Here is a 19,912-nt window from a genome sequence, read left to right as displayed (position 1 = left end):
TTTTTTTCTCCCTTTGCCAGAAACTCAAAAACAAAACCGACGTCGAGCATTTCCTCCGCTATCAGACGCACAGTGGACGATCTGGATGTTTTTTGCTTGTTCGGGCTTGTCGAAATATTTCGCGTGACGCTGACGTTTACCAAAAAAACAACCCCAAAAAAGGCAAGAGCACAATAATTGAAATGTTCGCCGCCACTTCGGATCACAGCACAAGGAGCTTGCCGTCATTTGCTTGGGATTTCAAAACGGAGAAGCTTTTTTTTCTCACTATATTTATTATTAAACTTAAAAAAAAAAAAAAAACGAATTTGCACAATTTTACAAAAGTCTAATTCAGACAGATATAAAAGTAAATCATCGGTGGTACGACGTGACCTGATCTGACTAGATTTCCCAAAAAAAGGGAAAAAAAAAAAAATGGCTCCACACTGATGTTTCCTATTTATTGGTTGAACCAAGTCTTTTTTATTTTTTTTTTGCCACTGTTGTATTTGCCACATGCATGTAATGAGTTGTTAGTACCGTCGTCTGTTTTCAACTTTTAAGAACTAAAATGTCCATTTCGAGAGTAGAAAAGATGCAGTGCAGTTCTTCACCCCCCCCCCCCCCCCCCCCATCAAATCTTGGCAGCTTTGATTCCCTCTGTGTATTTCTGTCTGCTTTTTGTTTGTTTATTTTTTTGTTTTAAGTTTAAAGAAGCTAATCGGGCTTCATGAATCCCTTTGGGGAAATTCCTTTTTTATTGAGTAGTACATCCACAACAATGACGGGAAGAAAATGATTTAAAAAACTCCTTTGGAATGTTCTATTCAGAAAGATTCAGTTAATGACGGTTTGCAGACTGACTGAACCAAGTTTGCTTTTCATCTTCTACTTTTTTTTTTTTCTTTTTAGAACGTGACAGAACTCCTTGTGGGATTTTAAAAAAAATGTTTTTTTCCCAAAACACAATCTCACATCTTGAGGTGATGACACTCTTCACGAACATGAAATACGACCAGTAAAGAGGAAGAAAGGGTTTTGATGTGTTGCGCTTTAGGGCTCTCTTTTTCTTTTTTTTGTACGTTTTTAGAGACTCATTGCTTGTGTAATAAATGTTGTTCCAACAAAAGACGCTCGGCTCCGTGTTTGATGTGGTAAATGGTGCGAGCGCTTCGTCTACGTATCACAGAAGTTTTAAAATACTTTGCACTTGTTGGCACATTCACAAGTCATTTCATGGTTCTCGGGGGATTCTGGCCTCATAAAACGAAGTGGATGAAGTCTTAAATAGAAATTTCAGCTTGAATATAACACAAATGAGCATCACGTTATGATTTGTGTAATCCATTCAGTCCTTGTTTGATTTGTTACCTGATTTAAACTTCTACTTTTCCTCTAAACCGGTTTCCATTTGCAGGATTATTTGAGTTTCCACTCTTTTGTTTGTGCTGTAATGCAGGAGGAAGGTAAAAAAAAAAAAATCAGTTTTCGACACTGGATGTTTACTCTCGCCGGAGTACGAGCTGATTAGAAGACGCAGCCCGGAGGTCGCCGTGACTTCTCGTCTCACTCTAGTGTCTCGGGGGGGTTGGCGAAACGCGGTGACTGCAACCTCACACGAAGCGCCGCCCAGCCTGTTGCTCCAGAACCCGAGTCGTATTCGTGACGCACGCCACTTCCACTTTTAAATAATTTGTGCCTGAAAAGATAATATTCTCTTGTTGACCTTGCGGGCTGGTGAACGCTTCTCTCCGCACGTATATATGTGGACTCGTTGACCTCGCGAAGCTGCTGCATCCTGGAGGGCTGAAGGTCACAGGGGTCACCTGCTTTCGGCTCATGTAGCAGATTATAAAGCTTTTCTTTTAAAAAAACAAACAATAATGGCAAAAGACTAATCAATGTAATGCTCAATTTGTAAGTGGGATTATTAATCACGCCCCATTAGTCACACGAGAGCTGCTGAATCAGTTCAGCCTTTAACCGGCCATTAACAAGCACGGTTTAGATGTAAACATGATTTTAAGTTTGTGATTAAATTCCGTGACTGATTTATTCATATTTTACACATGTATTAAAAATGACTTTGTTAAATTCACATGTACAGAGATTTGCATGTGATTTTTATTTATTTATCTCTTCATTGTCTCTATTTAATATTTATCCTTCCAGGTGAAAAATACTGGTTTTAATTCCTCTCTTAGCCTATCTATTATTTGTTTCTGTTTCAGCTGGCTAAGAAAATTCTTTCTTTTTGTATAAAGGTTGCATGTGGTATCAATTTCCACTGCCAGCACTGGTATCGGGTTGTTTCTCCTCAACATTCATTGGGGCAGGGCAGGCAAATCCAGACAAAACAAGTCCTGAAACAAATGAAAATTATAGTATATCATGCATGGAATAATGACAAGTTATTATTGGATTTATTACATAGAAAACTAGCATTTTTCAAATTATTAGCCCTACAATTGTTGCTTCACCTATTGACTGAACTTGAAATCGAGCACATAAATGTTCATGATTTCCAGACAAAGACTGGGAAAGACAGAAAAAGTGACACATTACATAACATTTCTTTTAATTTATTAATTTTTAACCAAGGGTTAAAATTCTCATTTAGCAAATTTCAAGTCAACAAGTCTCGGCTGGTGGTGGCAAATTTTAAGGAAGACCTAGTTGTACCAGAGCAAACAGGGGCAGGCAAAAAAAAAAAAACCCCAACAACCTCTCAGTAAATAAAAAGCTGTGGAATTTTATTTGATTATTTCAAAGTTGAGATTTTAACTTTATAGACTTGATCATTCCAACCTGTGCTGATGGCAAAACAATGCGACCAAGAGGAAACATCCCACTTGGTATTAATCACGCAAAAACAATAAAAAGGAACAAAAACACAAATTTAGTAGTTCAAGTTTCATCACTTTTATTTACAAAATACTTGTCGAGAATGAACAGTTCTCATTGTGGCCGCTGGGTGGCGTCGGTGATCGGGATGAATCGGGTGGGGGGAAAACGCGGAAGCGTTTTTAACATTGATCCATCCGAGGCTCCGTAGCTTCAGCCTGCTTCTCTGTTTAGACACAAACAGCCAGTTAAGTTACTCCACCACAATTTCACCACCGTACCAAGGTAAAATACTTCTCCGTGTGTGAATGTGACTTTACTAAATCAGAAAGAAGCAGGCTGAACCGTCCGCGGCGTGTCTTTTTGTCGGCTTTCTTTTGGTAAACTAGCCCACGGCAGCTAGTTTCCTGCTGCTAACCTGCTAGCCGAGTTAACGGGACGGTCAGCTGTTTGGGAGTGTTTTCTCTTCCGGCATCACTTTAAATCGTCGCTGCGTTTCTCTACCCCCGGAGACGTTTGGCCTCGTCTCCGAGCCTAGGTAGTCTGACCCCCCCCCCCCCCCCGGTTGTTGTCCCGCAGAGCTTTCGAGCGATGGACGCGGCTCGGAGATGACCTGCAGCCTCGGGACCGACACGGACTCTCTCTCCCAGTAGGTCACATTCGAGGTGAGTCCGGTTCCATTTCCAGCCCATTGAAAAGCAGAGACGTGGCGAAGGACGGAAGTGCTCAGGGTTGTTTTTGTTTTTTTCCTCCACAGGTTTCCACACAGGGTGACCCCATGCTGTCCGATGAGCTTGACTCCAAACCAGAGGTACTGCTCCTCCCCGGGCTCGTGCTTTTGCAACTGTGCAAATAGCAGCTACAATCCTCTGTATCATCTGTCCTCATCTCGGATGATCCTCTTTGCCCTTTTTGCCGCAGCTGCTGGTGCAGTTTGTGCAGAACGCGTCCATCCCCTTGGTGCAGGGTCTGGAGGATTCCGAGTCCAAACACTCCTGCCTGCCCCTCCTGGCGCCGGCTGACAGCCAGCTGTGCGGCCCCCTGGAGCTCACAGGTCAGAGCTCTGCTCTCTCACACTACACACGGTCTTATTAGTCATTCTGGTTACTGTATCAGAAATATTGCTCCCCCTCCTTTGGCTGCAGGCCGGATGGTTTACTGCTCTAATATCAGCAGAATATACATCCTCTGTCAGGACAGCGCAACGTAAACGGGGTTGAATTTATATGATAGGAGGGAACGAATTAATTGGAACTGTGGCGTCTTAGACTGGACTCTCCCATGTTTCACTCAGACTTTGTAATATAAGGAAGAAATTAGGTTTTCAATCTTTGAACAACTCAAGAAGACTTATATCATAACCACTGATCAGTGTTGTGTCTCATTGATTTAATTGATAACGTCTCAGTGATTGTATTTAGTTTCTAAATTCTAAACATAAGATGTGTTGCACTTCATGATGTGGTTTGGACGTCACATGTATGAATTGAATCACATATGATGTGGGGGGGGCTTGAACTCTAAACTAATCTTCTGTCTCTCATACAGATCAGTTCTGAAATAAATTGGTGTTCTTGACTAAATTGTTAAGCTGTTGTTGTCTGAGCTCTTGAATTCTCCTGATTGTGGCTTTTCACTGGATTTCACAACATTTCGACGGCTTGCCTACACATAAGGAGTCTTTGTACTCTCCCGTGTTTCGCTCTGGATTATTCAAACCAAGACAAGAACCACTTTTCATTGGAAATGAAACCGAAAGGTCAAATCCGCTCCAACATCACAAACAGTGCATTTATTTAGAAGGACACGTGTCGTGGGGTTTTCATAACCGTGTTCCGATCCTCAATAGTTTGTTTGTTTGAACATCAGCCCTGTAAACAGTTCAATCATCGGAGACACAGTGTCTGTACAGTGTTTTTTTTTTCGATTCTTGCACAATTCAACATTTCCATCCTCAGATGGGGGCCTGAGCCATGAGCCGGAGAACGCCCCCTCGCTGTCGGCGTTCGGCGGCGTGCCGGAGCAAAGCGCTTTGGTGGTGCAGGCGCATTCTCACCCGCGGGCTTCGCCGAGCCCCCCACCCATCCTGCACGACCTGCAGCAGTCGGACACCACGTCGTACGTGCTGCTGAACCTCGCCAAAGGTAAAAAAAAAAAACAACGCCGCCCGTTCACACAAATCCCGTTTGACATTCCACGCTAAGAAAGTCCCGCTGGAAGAATTGGCGTGGCGTGAAATCGCCGATAGTTCACGTCTGCAGCTCAAAGGGGTAAACGAACGAAGGAAAACAAAAAAATCAAACGAGGTGAATTAGAAGTGAATTTCAGCCGCGACCCAAATGGAGGAGGAGAGGTTGCGCAACAAGAGTCTAAATCTGGTCCCGTATCTGGTACTTGGTCTCCTGATTCAACGCGCGGCACTAAAAAGGAACGGGGTGACACATTTTTCGCGAAGAAACACGATTTATTTTGGCTGGAAGAAACAGTCTCTGGCAGGCACATTCTCCCGGTTCATCAGCCCTTGGCAGGAGAGAGAGAAAATTAATTTGGGTCTCCTGACGTATACCTTTTGTGCAGCGCGCCGCTTCCTGCCTGTGACTCAGCGAGTGATGTGCCGGGTAGAAGAGACACCTCGGCGGAAGAGTCTCTTCTGCATTGTTAATGTGTATTCAGAGGCCGAGCAGAAGATCGTTTCCGTGTGCGTCTGTTGGCAGGAAACACTTCCCCAATTAAGTCCAAACATCCCAAATTGCAGAGCGTTGGCGGGGCGACGGTAACGAGATCAGAAATGTAACCCAGAGGGACTCGGGCCGTTGCGTCTTGTAGAAGAGTCTCAATTTTCTTGTTTCTGACACTCTGTTTTCTTTCTTTTCTTTTTTTTATGACCTCTCAGGCATCACAGCGTCCTCCGAGTCGCTGATATTCGCGGCGGACGGCGCCGGGGACGACGACGACGAGGGCGTGTCCTCGGGGGACTACGGGATCGACGGCAGCGCCCCCTGGTACCTGCGGGTTCAGGAGCTGGCACACGACAGTCTGATCGCCGCCACCAGGGCCCAGCTGGCGAGGGACGCCAAGGCCAGCCAGGACGCCAGAGCCGCCGGCGTCGGCAACGGTAAAAGCGACGCCACCCGGGTTCGCGGTGAAAACGCCGATCGGCCTCTGAGGTCGTACGGCGAGATCTCTTAGCTTCCAAGTCACCGGTTCAACCTTTCTCCCGTCTTGGCCCGCCGAACAGAACGGAGACGCTTTGATCCAGTCGTCTAGACATTACAGCTCTGTCCTCGTCAAACTCCCTCACACCTCGTCCAAGTTCTGCTTTCAACACTTTAACTTTAAGGACAAAATGTGCACTTGCTGCGTGATAAATCCCACTAATAACCCGTGTTACGGTGCAAAGCTGCAGCGTAAAATCTAAACTTTGGAGAAGAACGAGCAGAAGTTAAAGGCGCGTGCAGGAAGCGGCTCGTATTTCTGATGCGATCAGCTGGTCTACTTACGGCGGGCGTCAAAGACGACACGGGAAGAAACGAGGTCGGCGGGGAGATGAGAATGTGTCGTAATCAGAGCTGACTAAAAAAAAAAGAAAAACCCGTGTTGAACATTTCTCATCAAAAGTCTCCCCTCCTCCCTCAATCAAACTGCATTTGTGGCTTTGTAGAGGCGGATGGAGTCTGACAGCAAATATCAGCCAAGCTGTAAATGTCACATCATCACCAAGCATTGATCATCATCCGGCACACGGCACTGTGCCGCGTCTGTGATGATTGAGTGTGCTTTTTAGTAATCTGGGTGATGCAGGCCCAGGGGATGGGAGTCGGGAGTCAGTGGCCAGGCGGGGAGCGAAACACGGTCGCCTCTTCAAGCGTCACCGAAACGTCTTGAATCAAAAACGATCGCCGCCGCGGCTCGAAATATCCGGAATCTCCTCGTTTGCCAGGAGCCGACTGAAGCAACTCTGCTGTGTCGGTGAGAATGAACCGCGCGATGACAGGAAATGGGAGAGGCAGCCAGCTCGACTCCGTTAAAAATAACGATCCATCTCATAACTGTCAAGTGGGAAGCAACAGATTACAAATACCCACGTTACAAGTACCCAGAAATACAACCTGCTGGCAGTATTCTTTCTTAGAGAACGTATTGATCCAGGCCGTCGCCGAGGATGTTTGTGTCGTGAAGGTCTTTGTTCATTTAGAAGAGGAAATTCCTGTTTTGTATTTGCAAAACGAATGGCTCATTGTGTATTTTCTATGCGTTTTGTCTCACTGACAGTACAATACGAAATATCTGAAAGATATATCGAGTGTTTCCAACAAACGCATCAAAGAGGTGCTTGTTGTCGTTTCTGAAGTGAACAAGACTGTTTAGAGGACATCGTGTCTCCGTATCTTGTGATCGTTGCCACTTTGAATAACCAAAACTACAAAAAAAAACAACCCCTGATGGATGATGGTAAAACACAAAAACGTCTTATCGGGTCACGAAACGCAACGCAACGTCACCCGGAGGTTTATTTAAAACAGATTAAATGTCGCACTCCCGCTTTAACCTTCTGCGCCATCTGCTGCAAGGAGGATGATAAATCGCCTCCCCCCTTTGCAAGAAATCTTTGGGCAGCCCTCCGGCGGCTCCTCGCCCAGGTGTTTACTTTGATTTCTTCAGGACCTGTTTACGCCGTCGTCCTCGCCCGCCAGAACGATGTCTTAATGTGTTGTTTATGTGGCGCTATCTTGTCCGAGCATCTTATCTCACTGTAAAGGGCCCCCTCCACCCCCCCACCCCCCACCCCCTCCTCTCCCGACTCTGATCTAATACCGACTCGGCTGTAGCGATCTGTTAACCCGCGCCGGGAGCCGGGGCCACGTCACAAACCATTTCAAGTTCCCTCCACAGGCTGCCTCTTAGATAAAGAATTCAGCCGAGGCGCTCTGAACCGCAGCAACATCTCTGATCTTTGAACCCCGTCTGAAGCAAATTGGAGCTGGAGGTCTTTCGTTAAAAAAAAAAAAACCTGTGATCTGAGAGTAGAAGTTTGCTTCATGTTACTTCCCCGCCACCAACCGGGGCCCAGTTTACGCGGCTTCTCTGCACAAACACCCAGCTGGTTGTTTCTGAAATCCGCCACTGCTCTTTTATACTTCGTTTTATGAACGCTATCAGTATCTTACATATGCTTATTGTGTTGGAAATCAGGCTTCAGCACTTTTCCGGTTGTCGGACCGGTCTCCCTCTTTTGACATCACGTCGCCAACTTTATTAAAATAAAGAATTTAGGTTGGTTGAACTGGCTCAGCACGCCACTTCAGATGCTGAACATCTTTGATGGAGGGCTGCTTTACATCTCAGATCCCACTGGAGTATGTAGATGTGGAAATAATTCATAAAATAGTTAAGATTTCAACTATATATATAATGTTCCGACATTTCAAAAACCTCCTGAAGGTTGAGTCAACAGACAAAATTATTTAACACCAGTTTGCCGGGGGTGTCGTACTCATTTAACTTCATTGGCCTCATATAAGGGCACAATTTGACTTTAAATGGGCCGGAATGGTCGATAATAGCATAATCTATAAATAACATGAATTCTAAAGCTCTGTCTTAATGCAACAAAGTTATTAATGTATCATTAAGAAGTTCGCATTTAATGAAAAATCCTCTTAAAACACACGGCAAACCTGAATTATGAATAAAAGAGCAGCAATTTCAACTATTTCACCACCTGCTGTACAGCCTCCAGGCCACAGCGCATTTTTATTACACTATTTATATCTTCAGAGGCATAAAACATTTGTCCACATGGAGCGGGAACACAAAAATATAGACGGTCGATTCATATTATGATCAGGATAACTGATCACTTTCAGGTGATTCACCACGTAAGACAGACTAAATTGCGCCCCTAGTGGTCAAATGTATAATGATGCCGTCAGTGCCATCATTTTTTTTTTTTGTCTGGTAAATTTCATTAATAATAAAAAAAAAAAAAACTTTCATGCCCGTGGCCAGGACAAAAAAAAGAATCTGATTTTGCGATTAACTTCATGATTTGCCATGTCAGTAACAACACCCTCCCCCTCTTTCCTTTCTGGTTACCTAGGTGACCACACACACAGCTTGGTTGCAGACGGGGACAAGCGCGAGCTGCCGTCTCGGCCCAGCCGCCCCCTCTCCAAGCAGATCCTGCGCTGCTCGTTCGAGGGATGCTGCAGGACGTTCACCTGGCCGGCTCACCTCAAGTATCACCTCAAAACGCACAGGTAACGCCACGGAACCCAATGCAGCGCGCGTGCGACTCGCTCGTTTTTCACAAAACGTCTTGAGTCTTCAAATTAAGAAAGCCTTAATGCTGACTTCCAACGATCGTAACGCGACACTAAATACGCGCTTACAAGGCTTGTACAACTGCAAAAGCTGGGAAAATAAATCCAAATTGAATTGAACTTGATTGGAGTCGTTTTGTAGAAGAAAGCATAATTAAAAATCTTGCCGATCGCGCCAGACAAATCGGGGTAAACACGAATTAATGGTGTCTTGTTTTCCAGATATTTGAACACATTCTCATTTGTTGAGTTATTCATCTGAGAAATCACCAGTGATTTTTTTTTGTTTATTTATTTTTTTAAATAAACATGCATCCAAAGAAAAAACTCCACTAAAAAAAAAAACCACACAACCACTTTCCATCAGCCCACACACTGTTTTCCTCCCGAGTGCTTCTGTGGCTGCCAATTTCCACCTGCCACTACGCGGCCAGCACCAACGTGTCGCTCCAAGGATCATTTCATGTGAAATCAGCAGGTTCCCCCCCATCTTGGATCCACTTACTACTTGGTGTATTTAAAGAAACATCATTTTTGTCCTAGTTTTCTCTTAACTCGCTGTCACTTAAGCCGAAAAAGTGCGGAACAATCCCTTAAACGTCTCGAACCACGGGTCCCAGAAACGAATGAATTAGTTAATTTCCGTACAGCGTGAATCAAAAGTGGAGTGGCGAAGTTTGTAAAAAGAATTCCAATTTGACACTGGATGACTTGTAGTCTAGAAATCGCAGCGGTTTCATAACTAGAGTCCGGCTGTGTCACATCAAATCCCGTTCCCACCGTCTGACCCTGCGTTAAGCGGCAGTGGTACAAGTGTTACAAACAACAGCGGGAGGTTGACATGTTGGGTTCCAGCCGTTCCCGGTGTTGAAAAAAAAAAAAAAACGCAGCACAGCCCAAGCCTCTTCTCTGTGTGGTCGTCTCCCCCCCCTGCAGGAACGACCGGATGTTCCGGTGCGGCGCCGAGGGCTGCGGGAAGAGTTTCTACGTGCTGCAGCGGCTGCAGGTTCACATGAGGACGCACAACGGCGAGAAGCCCTACATATGCAAGGAGAAGAACTGCGGCAAGAAGTTCACCACGGCGGGGAACCTGAAGAACCACCGACGCACACACACAGGTCAGGGGAGCCCGGACGCGCCGGGAGCCACAGCCCGACTCGGCTCTCGCTCATCCAGTGCTTCCGCCGGCGCAGCCGACGAGGCTGGAGATTTGACGAGTCAGCAGCACCGGCGCCTCCATTTCACTGCTGCAATCAGTAACACTACTCTTGTCATATTTTATTTAGAGTGACATTAAGATTTCTGATGGCCTGTTCCACAGTCTGCTCCCTTCTGCCCGAGACTCCGCCGGCGCTATTCAGTCCCTATATTTACCACTATAGCTGGAGAAGTAACACTTTATAAAGCTACGGCAGACCTATTTAGGATATTTCTGTCATTTATTTAATAATTTTTTTTGCCTCTTCCTCCAGGAGAGAAGCCTTTTCTGTGTGAAGCAGATGGTTGTGGGCGATCCTTTGCAGAGTATTCCAGTCTACGAAAACACATGCTTGTGCATTCTGGTGAGTGGGGAAAGCGCCAGCAGCCGCACATCACAGCGCTTTCTGCGGCAATTAGCGTAGATGTTCTGTGTCGCCGTCGCCGCTGCAGGGGCTCATTGGTGTTTGTGTTCCCCCAGGTGAGAAGCCTCATCTGTGTGGGATCTGTGGCAAGACTTTCTCACAGTCCGGCAGCAGGAACGTCCACATGAGGAAGAGGCATGGAGAGGAGGGGCTCAGTAGTGAAGGCAGAGAAACAGGTCTCTCTCTTTTTCTTTCTCTCTCTCTCTCACACACACACTCTGGTACGGGGATATGCTAATCCTTAGATGATGAGGCTTCCAGCAGCCCATACATTTTAAAATGTGCATAGCGATGGTGATGGTTTAAGTTACATTTAGGAACATCGCTTGAATTATTAATGACTTTCTGTGCTTAAAAAATTTATCGGGTTTTTATCTTCTTCTTTTTTTTGTTCTGGTCTTCGGGGCCTTGAATTGTTTCAGACTTCACGTAGCTTTGGAAAAAAAAAAAAGCAGGCGCCGCCACTCTGCTGCAGAAACTCTCCCCGTCAGGCTTCACGCGACGGCGTCGCTTCTCTTCTGAGGAGTCACAGAGTTGAAGCAACGCACTCGCGCAGATTCACGTCGTCTCGCCTCCACCTTCACCTACAACCCGAGATAAATAGATGCAGGAGTGGAGGCTTACTGTAAAGCAGCTGAAGGATGTTTACTCAGGTTCACTGCCTCCCATCTCTGGGATCCCTTTCCCCCAACCGTTCCAAGATTAAAACGCTTCCTTCGGTTTGCTAATTGTACCAAATAGGCTCGACTTCATGTTGACGGGCAGGCGGCACATTCGTCTCCTTGTCACATGTCTGTAAGGGAAGCACCGCAGCTGAATCACCGCAGAGGAAACGCTGCCAAAAGCTCTAATTATAAACTGCAGATTTATTCGGGTCAGCCTCCCCAAAGAGGATGGTCTTTTGTAAAAAAAAAAAAAAAAAACCAGAGCAAAGGAAGATGCAGTTGCACAACAGACTGCTGGTGTCTGTGTTATTTATACATAACGGGGTTTGCGGATTAATTATTAAATTGGCAGTGTTGGAACAGCTACAATCAACTAGAAAAGTAAAAGAAATCAACTCTCATGCGACGGTCAAAAGGTAAAGTAAGTAATAAGCAGCCCTCCCCCGCCCACTTTGAGCCAACGCGCTCAGAAGTTGGTTGATCTCTGCGACGGGAAAGCAGAAGCTTGACGTCTCGTCTGCGCCCCGACAGGTGAGGCTCTGACGCAAAGCAGCCTGCTGGAGGCCGACGGCGAGAGCGGCGACGGCATGGTCACGATGACGGCGGCCGTGGAACCCATGAATCTCCACCACGCCATGTTGAGATCTCCAGGTACGTGATCCAGCGGTGCGACAGAGAATCCCAACACTGCAGCGCTGCAGTAAACACTCATCTCGCGGAGCTCTTAATGCGCCGCTAATCTCACAGAAGCTGACTCCACTGCTGGCGTTAGTAGTTGTTGGGTTTTCTTTTCTTTTTTTTTTTAACCACCATTACTCTGTCACTCTGGATATTTTGTTTTGCCTCTTTATGATCTTTCAACGCCTCACTTGACATTTATTTCCAGTAGTGGAAAACTCCATTTTTTAAAAAAATCTTCAAATGGTGACTGTACAAGTTACAAGCAAATATAACTCAGCCCTCCGACAGCTTTTCTGAAGGTTTGCAACTCTAAAGGTCACAAATAACTTGGCAAACACACAAGACTATCTGACGCAGCATCAGTATTTTGATCAGGCCTTTTTTTTTTCCTCTGTGGTCTGACAGCTACCTTTAAAAAAAAATAAATAAATAAATAAATAAAAATGATGCTGCTGTGAACCTGTGAATACATAAATAGTTCAGCCTTGGACAAAAGATATTGAGGCACAAACAGGATCGTCTGGAGACGAGCAGTTGGAATGAACTCGACTTCATCTGTTGACTCTATCCGCCCTTTTGAGGAGGATAGATATGAGTTATTATCCATCATAGAGTCCGGCACTGTCCTGGTGCGTGTTCCAATTCACCAAGGCCTCCGACTCCTCATTTTAATGGCGAGGATCTGCAGGGCCGGAACGTTTCCACCTCGGTGGTCTCGGGGATTACGTCCCTGCCGGGCTCCGTTGATCTGTGACTCTGCAGCTCATGTTACAGCGCCGAGCGGAGGACATTTAGTCGGAGAACATCGTTCCCCCCCCAAGTTGGTTCAAGTATCTCGGAGTTCTGCTCAAGAGGGAGGACAAAACGGGAGCTATTAGTGTTTGTTGTTGATGCTCGTGACCATTTGTTCCCCCACATCTCCTGACCGCTTCGTTATGTTTGCATCCTTCCTTACAGGCTCCGAAGATTCCGTGGTTGTTCTCTCGCAGCCTCACGAACTGGTGACCATGACAACGGAGGGCCACGCTTATGGAGAAGACGTGGTCACTCTGCTGTAGTCCGCCAACGCACACACCCACCCACAGCCAGCGGACAAAACGTAGATGCGTGTTTGTAAAAAAAAAAAGACGACTTGACCCTTGTAGATATTTGTAATTAGCAACCGATGATGGTTTTATTTTAAACAAGTGTGAAAAAAGCAAAAAGTTTGTACAAACATTTTTTTTTTCTCTCTCTCTCCTGGTGTTTTTGAAAAGTAGTACTCCCAAAGAAATACTGAGACGGGTTCCGAGAGTTTATAAAACTACTGGGTTTACGTGCATCAGTTGTCGCTTAATAAAAATCTGCGTCGGACACCTGAGTGGCTGACCTGCCCGATTTTAAATGAACCATATTATCGTCCCTCATATGATTTACAAACCGTTGTCATGACAAACTGCTGTAGAGAGCACGTCACCTCGTTGCATGTAAACACTGGTTTCGCACAACCAGCCTCATGAGACTGGTCACACTGTTTATCAGCCGCTGTTAAATGGGGGAAGGAAAAAAAACAAAACAAATCTATTTAAAACTAATTATATATCCAGCAATGCAAAGAGCTGCGTGAGCAGCAACATCTATCATTCAGCCTCCAGTGCTTCGCTTGTTCTCTCGGTAGACGGGCGCGTTGCTCTTTTCCAGCTCAATATAACAACACTTGAGAATAATTGCTTTTCGAAAATAAATTAAGAAGTACTCATGAGGTTAGTTAACAAACGGCAGACGTGTAGGGTTCCCGGGCGGCGTTCACACTGCAACGCCAAGTGACTCACGGCCGGGCCACTTTCATATATGGTCCTGAATCAAGATGCGATGCTTTGAATGCTGCTGTACATTAAAACTGTGGCTTTTCACACCCGAGCATTTTGACGTGGGTTTAGCTCACAACACGGCTTGTTTCATGTCTTATTCCGTGCACGACGGTCGCCTGAGGGACATTTTAAAGCAGCCCTGTGGAGAGATCTGAAATGTTGCAGTGTGAACATGGCGCCCCCCCCCCGGGGGGAGTCGTGAGCGTTACTTGTTAGTAAAGACGGCGCCTCCCGCTCGCCGTCTTGCTCCTCGCTCGTCCTCAGCGGATCTTCAGGTGGTGGAAGTGATCCAACGTGGCACCGAGAGCCCAGCTGGCCTCCACATTGTTCACTTTCTTTGTCAGCTTGAAAAAAACCAACAAAACACACACCATATCTCTCAAATGACTTTTGTATTTACTTAAATAAAAAAAAAAGTAACTGAATTTTATCGCTTCTTTTGATTCGTGGATTCAAGTCGGTGAGAATTTACGAGTTGGAAGAGGGCCGGAGTCCTGATCTACGCCTTTCTGCTGCAGCACAACCTGCTTTTAATAAGTAAAGTAAAATAATCCTACAGCCATATATAGAAAACATGTTGCTTTGCCATCATGATGCAACAGCCTATAAATCAAGAGATCAGAAGACGTATTATATTTAAAAAATACATATTTGGCTCATTTAAAAAAAGAAAGCAAAGTCTGTTGGAACAGAAAGTGTTGGAGAAAAGCAGCTCCTGGACCAGGATCCAGCTTCACAACTTTTAAGTCTTATCTGTGTCAACTTTTTTTTTTTTAATCAAAAGCCAACGGAAAGTAAAAAGGATCAGCCTTGGATGTGTTTTCTAATGCTGATGAGCACTTTGGTTTATATTAATAACCCACGATTTTTGATTTTACAGGGTTTCGTTTTTGCTTTGGCTCGTTATTAAAAGCAGTTCAGCCTTATTGTGCCGTTTTTCCACAACTCCACTGCAAAAGAGGCTCTCTTCTACTTATTAAACAAAAAATGGATTTCGTTAAGATTTGAGTTGTACAAATTAATGTTTCAACACGTCAGGTAAATGGAAAACTTATCTTATCTAATCTTATAATTTTCCTTTGACGTCACTTTCCAGAGAAACGCCAGCCAACCTGTTGTACAATAAAACAATACCACTAATCTACGCACACGGTGAATTTGTTGAATTTACTGCAGATGCAATTTCATTCTCCGTGTAAAAGTCATTGTGAATAAAAGGGATAATTTGCTCGAAAATTACACCTGGGCCCCAAAACATTTTTTTTTCATTCAAAGCGGTAGTCAAGTAAAATACGAAACTGTAATTTTATGGGCAAACTCCATTATTATGCCTGCAAACTAGTTAATGCCTGCCATCTGGCAGACATGACATCAGTGGAAGGAGAAAAAAAAAAACCCAGCGCTCTGGGATTGTTTTTATCTAAATCACAGACGACTGCACTCGGTAAACGTACAATTTTGACGACAAGAATCAAGTGAAAGACGGCTAAAAATTAACAATGGCTGTGTCTTTTTTTTAACGGCCTTTTGATTCATACCTTCTGAACAACATTGCTTGAAATCCCCCCCCCAAAAAAGCCGACGCGCTTCATTCTTAACACTTGGGGGGGTTTTTATTGCGTAGCCTCACCTGTAACACGGTGCTCTCCTTGAAGCCGAAGCCGTCCTTCAGGAGACACGTGATGTAGGTCATGTCCAGACACAGGAACGGACTGACGGGAGGCTTCTTGCTCATCTTGTTGCACACTGAGGGAGAGGAAGTCGTATCTGTTAAGGTTGTATAAATCAGACATCTGTATTCTGCCGAGGGGATGGAGGCAGGATTTCAGATAGAGCCGGGAGAAGGGGGGGGGTCTATTGAGATGTTCACTGTGTCTCAAGTACAAGGCGCTGCAGATCTGTCATGGTAATGATGCATGCCTCCTTCGCCCAGCTCACCCTCTTTGGCTCGCTTCTTGAAGTCTCTGACCTCCAGCGTCCCTCCTTGGACTCCATCTGCGGGGGAGGGGTGACCGGGGGGTCATCACACACACACTTTGAGATGATATACCGTTCATTACAGGAGTGGATTTTACACGCACATCTCCATAATACTAATAACAGAGAATATAGCCTTTCAGCTTAGACTGGCAGAGGATAGCAATTTCTGTAATACGACACACCTATATCTCACCAAATCCTATGAGACAGGTGCAGATGACTCACATTCCCCTGCCTCTGTCTGGCATGTAATGGAATGGATAATAACACCCTGCTGGCTCTGTATAATTATATAAGGTGTACGGAGAGAGCGAGTGAGTGTGTGTGTGTGTGTGTGTGTGTGTGTGTACTAACCGATAAGGCCTGCATCCACAGCTCTGTCAAAGTAATAGGAGAACGCATAGAAAACGTTGTTGTCCTCCAACTCGTACGGCTGATGAATAATCCCTTTCACCACCTTAAGTACTTCCTGATAACAAAGCTTATATCCCACATAACCTGGGGAGGAAAAAAAAACAAAAACAAAAACAGGCAGCACTGTAATTTATGCTTAGTTTTTGACATGTTTATTGCACATCACAAAATATTACGGTATGTATTTGTCTACAATCGCCGATATGATCACAGCATTTAAAGCTCTGTTTGTTGTCGGCTAAAAGTTGGGGGATGTTTTCAAAGTTCCGCCCAAAAACTGTAGCTTTGGAATTAGTCGACTCGTATTTGCGGCAGGTTTGATATTAAAAGGCGGCTTACCCTCGGGGTCGCCGCTCACCCGGTAGGTCAGCCCTCCAAAGCTCCACTCGTCCCGGAACTTCTTCGGCAAGCAGGAACTTTTGAAAACCCGCCACTCCAGCCCTGTGACGGCACATGACGTGTTTGATCGTCCCAGTGGGTCAACGGCTTCCCACTCGGCTGTCGCCGTCTTGAGAACTCAACCAGTCACTCACACAGTCGCCTGTAAAGTTCTTTGGCGAGTCGGAGCAGGGCCATTGTTAAATAAATAAATAAATAAGGAAAGGGTTGACGTACGTCTCTGTAATCCCATTTCTCTGTATTTAGAAAGGACAGCATGAAAGGAAAAAGCCCACAGAGGCCATTTGGACTGAGTGTGTGCCGGTGACAGGAAAAGAAAGCTTTTCTGGGTACCTTCTGCACCCAGAGCGCCCAGCGTGGCGAGCCGCGCCGCCATCAGTCCACGTCCAAGGTAACTGAGTGGGGGGGGGGGGGATTGGTAAGACAGTTGTGAAGCCAGTAGGGACATACTGACCTGTTTTCATTTGTTCCAATCACGGAAAGCAGTGTCTGCAGTGTCTTCTTGCGTTTCCACATGCGAATGACTAAACAGATATTAGAACTAAACCCTGAGTCAGCGGCATGTGTATAACCAGAGGAAAAATACTTGAATAGGACATTTGATTAGGGAATAAATAAATAAAAATGTAATAAATAATTTCTCACTTTATTACCTGTATGTGTACAACTCATATGTTGAATTGACGAAGTCAAATCTAGCAACGTATTCAGCAACGGGAACACTTTCAATGGTTTTCTATAAGGAAAGAAGAGGCCTCATAAGTAACAGGTGGAACTTTTTTCTTCTTTTTTTTTGTAGTTAAGGTTAAAACACTGAAAGAGGAAAAACCCCCAACCTTCAGTTTGGGCAGGAAAGTGATCTGAGTGGATCCTCCTCCCAGGTCCAATATTCCCACCGTCTTCTTCGTTTGCGCTTTAAGGTGACCTGAAAATATTCCCAACTTTAATCCGCCAGCCATCAACACACACCGGCGAATCGGTTACACCTCGGATCTTATCTTCAAAGGGCCCGTTCGGCGCCCGTAATACACGAGCCAAGACGTAGAAAATCGCGACACTGGGCGCGATAACGATCAGACAATTCCCCCTCTGAGCAACCAATTCAGAGCTGTTCATGGGTGCGCGGTGCGACGCCAAGCTGGAGCCGGAAAAACTCGGCAACTTGTCTGTAAACCCCGGGTAAGATGTGCGACGCTAGAAGCATGGAAACGAGTTCACGGCACGTACCTGTCAGAAAGTTCACAGCTATCCAAGCCAGGATCCCTATATTTAGAACACAAGGTCACGTGTGAGGTTGGAGCTTTTAATTCAACACGGCTGAAACGCTGACAAATCAATAACATCGCGGCACAACGGGAAACACATAATTACAGACTTAGAGGGTTAAAGTGACTTTGTGGTGACGAGATGTCATTTTTTTTTTTTTTTCATTTTAAGTGTCGTCAAAACAGCCATTCAGTTCGTCTGTGGCGACTGACGGACGCGTCGCTTCCCGGGACAGAGAGTGGGCAGACGTTACCTTCGTTTGTGCCGTTCAGTATGCTGACGCCGTCGTCTGGGACTGAGAAGGGAGATTCGTCAAACACGTGTCGGACCTGTGGGGAGAGAAGAGGAGGAAGTGGAGAACGACGGTGAAGTGGCCCCTATAACGTTATCTACTGTAATGGCAGCTCATCCAGAGGTGCCCTCCGCTTGAAGGGATTAATTAATTCCCTTGGGGGGGATTAATAAAGTATCATTTATCTTCCAAGGTGCCCCGGGGGCTATCCATTACTATCTTATCCCCTTCACGAGAGCCTTCCAACGCTGAGCTCTGATAACCATACTTTTGCTCTCGCCTCCGTACGACGAGGAAATAAGAGGATAAGAGGTCGTTCTTCCTCGCGAACGTGTCAAGACGGGGTTTGCACCTAACAAGTCCCCCGTGACGAAGGACCGCAAACTTGCTTCGCGGTGTCACCGCGCTGTTGTAAACAATAGATCGGTGCAGCCGCTGTACCTGCTCCAGCAGAGCCCGGGCTTTCTCCGCCGGCAGCAGCCGGAGTCCGGCCGTGGCCCTGAGGAACAGGGGAGTTCGTTTCCACTCCAGACGGGGCACCGTCTTCTTGGCCACCTTCAGCAGCATCCTCACCGTCTGCCCGGCCTTTAAAAGGAAAACAAAACAAAACCCTGCAATGCTTACAAGGAAGCGTCGCTGCAGAGTTTGCTTTTCTCACTCCTGCCACTTCCTTTTCCTCAGCAGGGCGACAGAGAGACCTTTTCTTCACAGCTCGATAGAATTGATCGGGCCGGACGACGAACTCACCGTTTCGGGGTGGTCGGCATATGCGGAGAGGCCGGGCTTTATGGAGTGGAACATCTCATTGTCCAGAAGAGGCAGCCCGTCTGCGGGATACCAAAACATCCCACGCACGTCAAATATGAAGCGGCTATTTAGAGCATTGAGAGGCCCGATCTGCTTAGCGTACCATAACCAAAATACATCCTCTACTTCAGAGGTTGTTGACTTAAGTCTGACAAAATAGGATTATTACAGAAAGAGTGAGTTAAGTTAGGTTGAATTCAAAGAGTTGTGAGAAAGGAAGAGCGTTTCGCTTCCTATATTTCACTTTAATCAACACCTACCAGCAGGTGTTGCCAAACAAGACCATTAGTCGGCTGTAAGTCTCTCCAGGTGTCTTACAATTTGTTTACATACATTAAGGAGCACTGTCTGCACTGCTGCTCTCCGTGGATACAGGCACGAAAGGAGGAAAACAGCAGCGAGTCCCATTACCAGCGAGCATTACCAGCGAGCATTACCAGAGAGCCTTACCTGAGCCACTCTGGATGAAGGTGTAGACGTGGATGCGTGTCCCCGTGCTCCCTGCGTCAAACATCACCGCGTAGAAGATGCGGCTGTGGTTCGCCGGCCGGCTGAGACCCGGGAGGATCCCGGACCAATCCAGGAGAGGGGTCCCGAACTGGGCCCCGCTCGGCCCGGCGACGGCGAGCAGAACCAGGAGGGGAAGCGCGGCGGTGGGCTTCATCTTCTCTCCGGAGGTTCTTCCGCCCAGAAAATAAATATAGAAATACTAAAGACAACACAACAGAACTGCTTTGAAGGCAGCGGCTCCAACATCTGCTGACAAGAAGCGGTCAGGTCATTTACG

At 46.0% G+C, this 19,912-nt stretch overlaps 2 protein-coding genes across 2 annotated transcripts; one reads left to right on the top strand and one right to left on the bottom strand.

The window, feature by feature from the left end:
• The first annotated feature begins 2,989 nt into the window (after positions 1–2,989).
• znf410 (zinc finger protein 410) lies at positions 2,990–14,208 on the top strand. The gene is made up of 12 exons (XM_080514358.1): positions 2,990–3,111; positions 3,406–3,491; positions 3,584–3,637; positions 3,748–3,880; positions 4,785–4,970; positions 5,720–5,941; positions 8,927–9,086; positions 10,086–10,267; positions 10,622–10,711; positions 10,828–10,947; positions 11,968–12,087; positions 13,075–14,208. Exons 3-12 carry the CDS (start codon positions 3,605–3,607, stop codon positions 13,173–13,175), a joined length of 1,347 nt encoding a protein of 448 aa, XP_080370484.1. The 5' UTR covers positions 2,990–3,111; positions 3,406–3,491; positions 3,584–3,604; the 3' UTR covers positions 13,176–14,208.
• LOC308143523 (ectonucleoside triphosphate diphosphohydrolase 5-like) lies at positions 14,172–19,789 on the bottom strand (the record flags this gene model as incomplete). Its single annotated transcript, XM_080514359.1, has 13 exons — positions 14,172–14,311; positions 15,598–15,713; positions 15,906–15,962; positions 16,302–16,445; positions 16,701–16,802; positions 17,094–17,155; positions 17,414–17,496; positions 17,597–17,685; positions 17,988–18,023; positions 18,280–18,355; positions 18,760–18,903; positions 19,066–19,145; positions 19,576–19,789. The coding sequence occupies 13 exons, from the start codon at positions 19,787–19,789 to the stop codon at positions 14,228–14,230; spliced, it is 1,287 nt and encodes a 428-aa protein (XP_080370485.1). The 3' UTR covers positions 14,172–14,227.
• Positions 19,790–19,912: the final 123 nt, after the last annotated feature.

This window comes from Blennius ocellaris, assembly GCF_963422515.1.
Source record: "Blennius ocellaris genome assembly, chromosome: 18".
Taxonomy (NCBI): domain Eukaryota; kingdom Metazoa; phylum Chordata; class Actinopteri; order Blenniiformes; family Blenniidae; genus Blennius; species Blennius ocellaris.
Note: the sequence above shows the minus strand (reverse complement) of the source record. Positions and strands in the feature narration are given on the sequence as shown.

Coding starts and splice junctions, on each gene's coding strand:
- znf410 (XM_080514358.1), top strand. CDS start 3,605: ATGCTGTCCGATGAGCTTGACTCCAAACCAGAG. Junction 9,087..10,085: donor TATCACCTCAAAACGCACAG/GTAACGCCACGG, acceptor CCCCCCCTGCAG/GAACGACCGGATGTTCCGGT. Junction 10,712..10,827: donor ACACATGCTTGTGCATTCTG/GTGAGTGGGGAA, acceptor GTGTTCCCCCAG/GTGAGAAGCCTCATCTGTGT.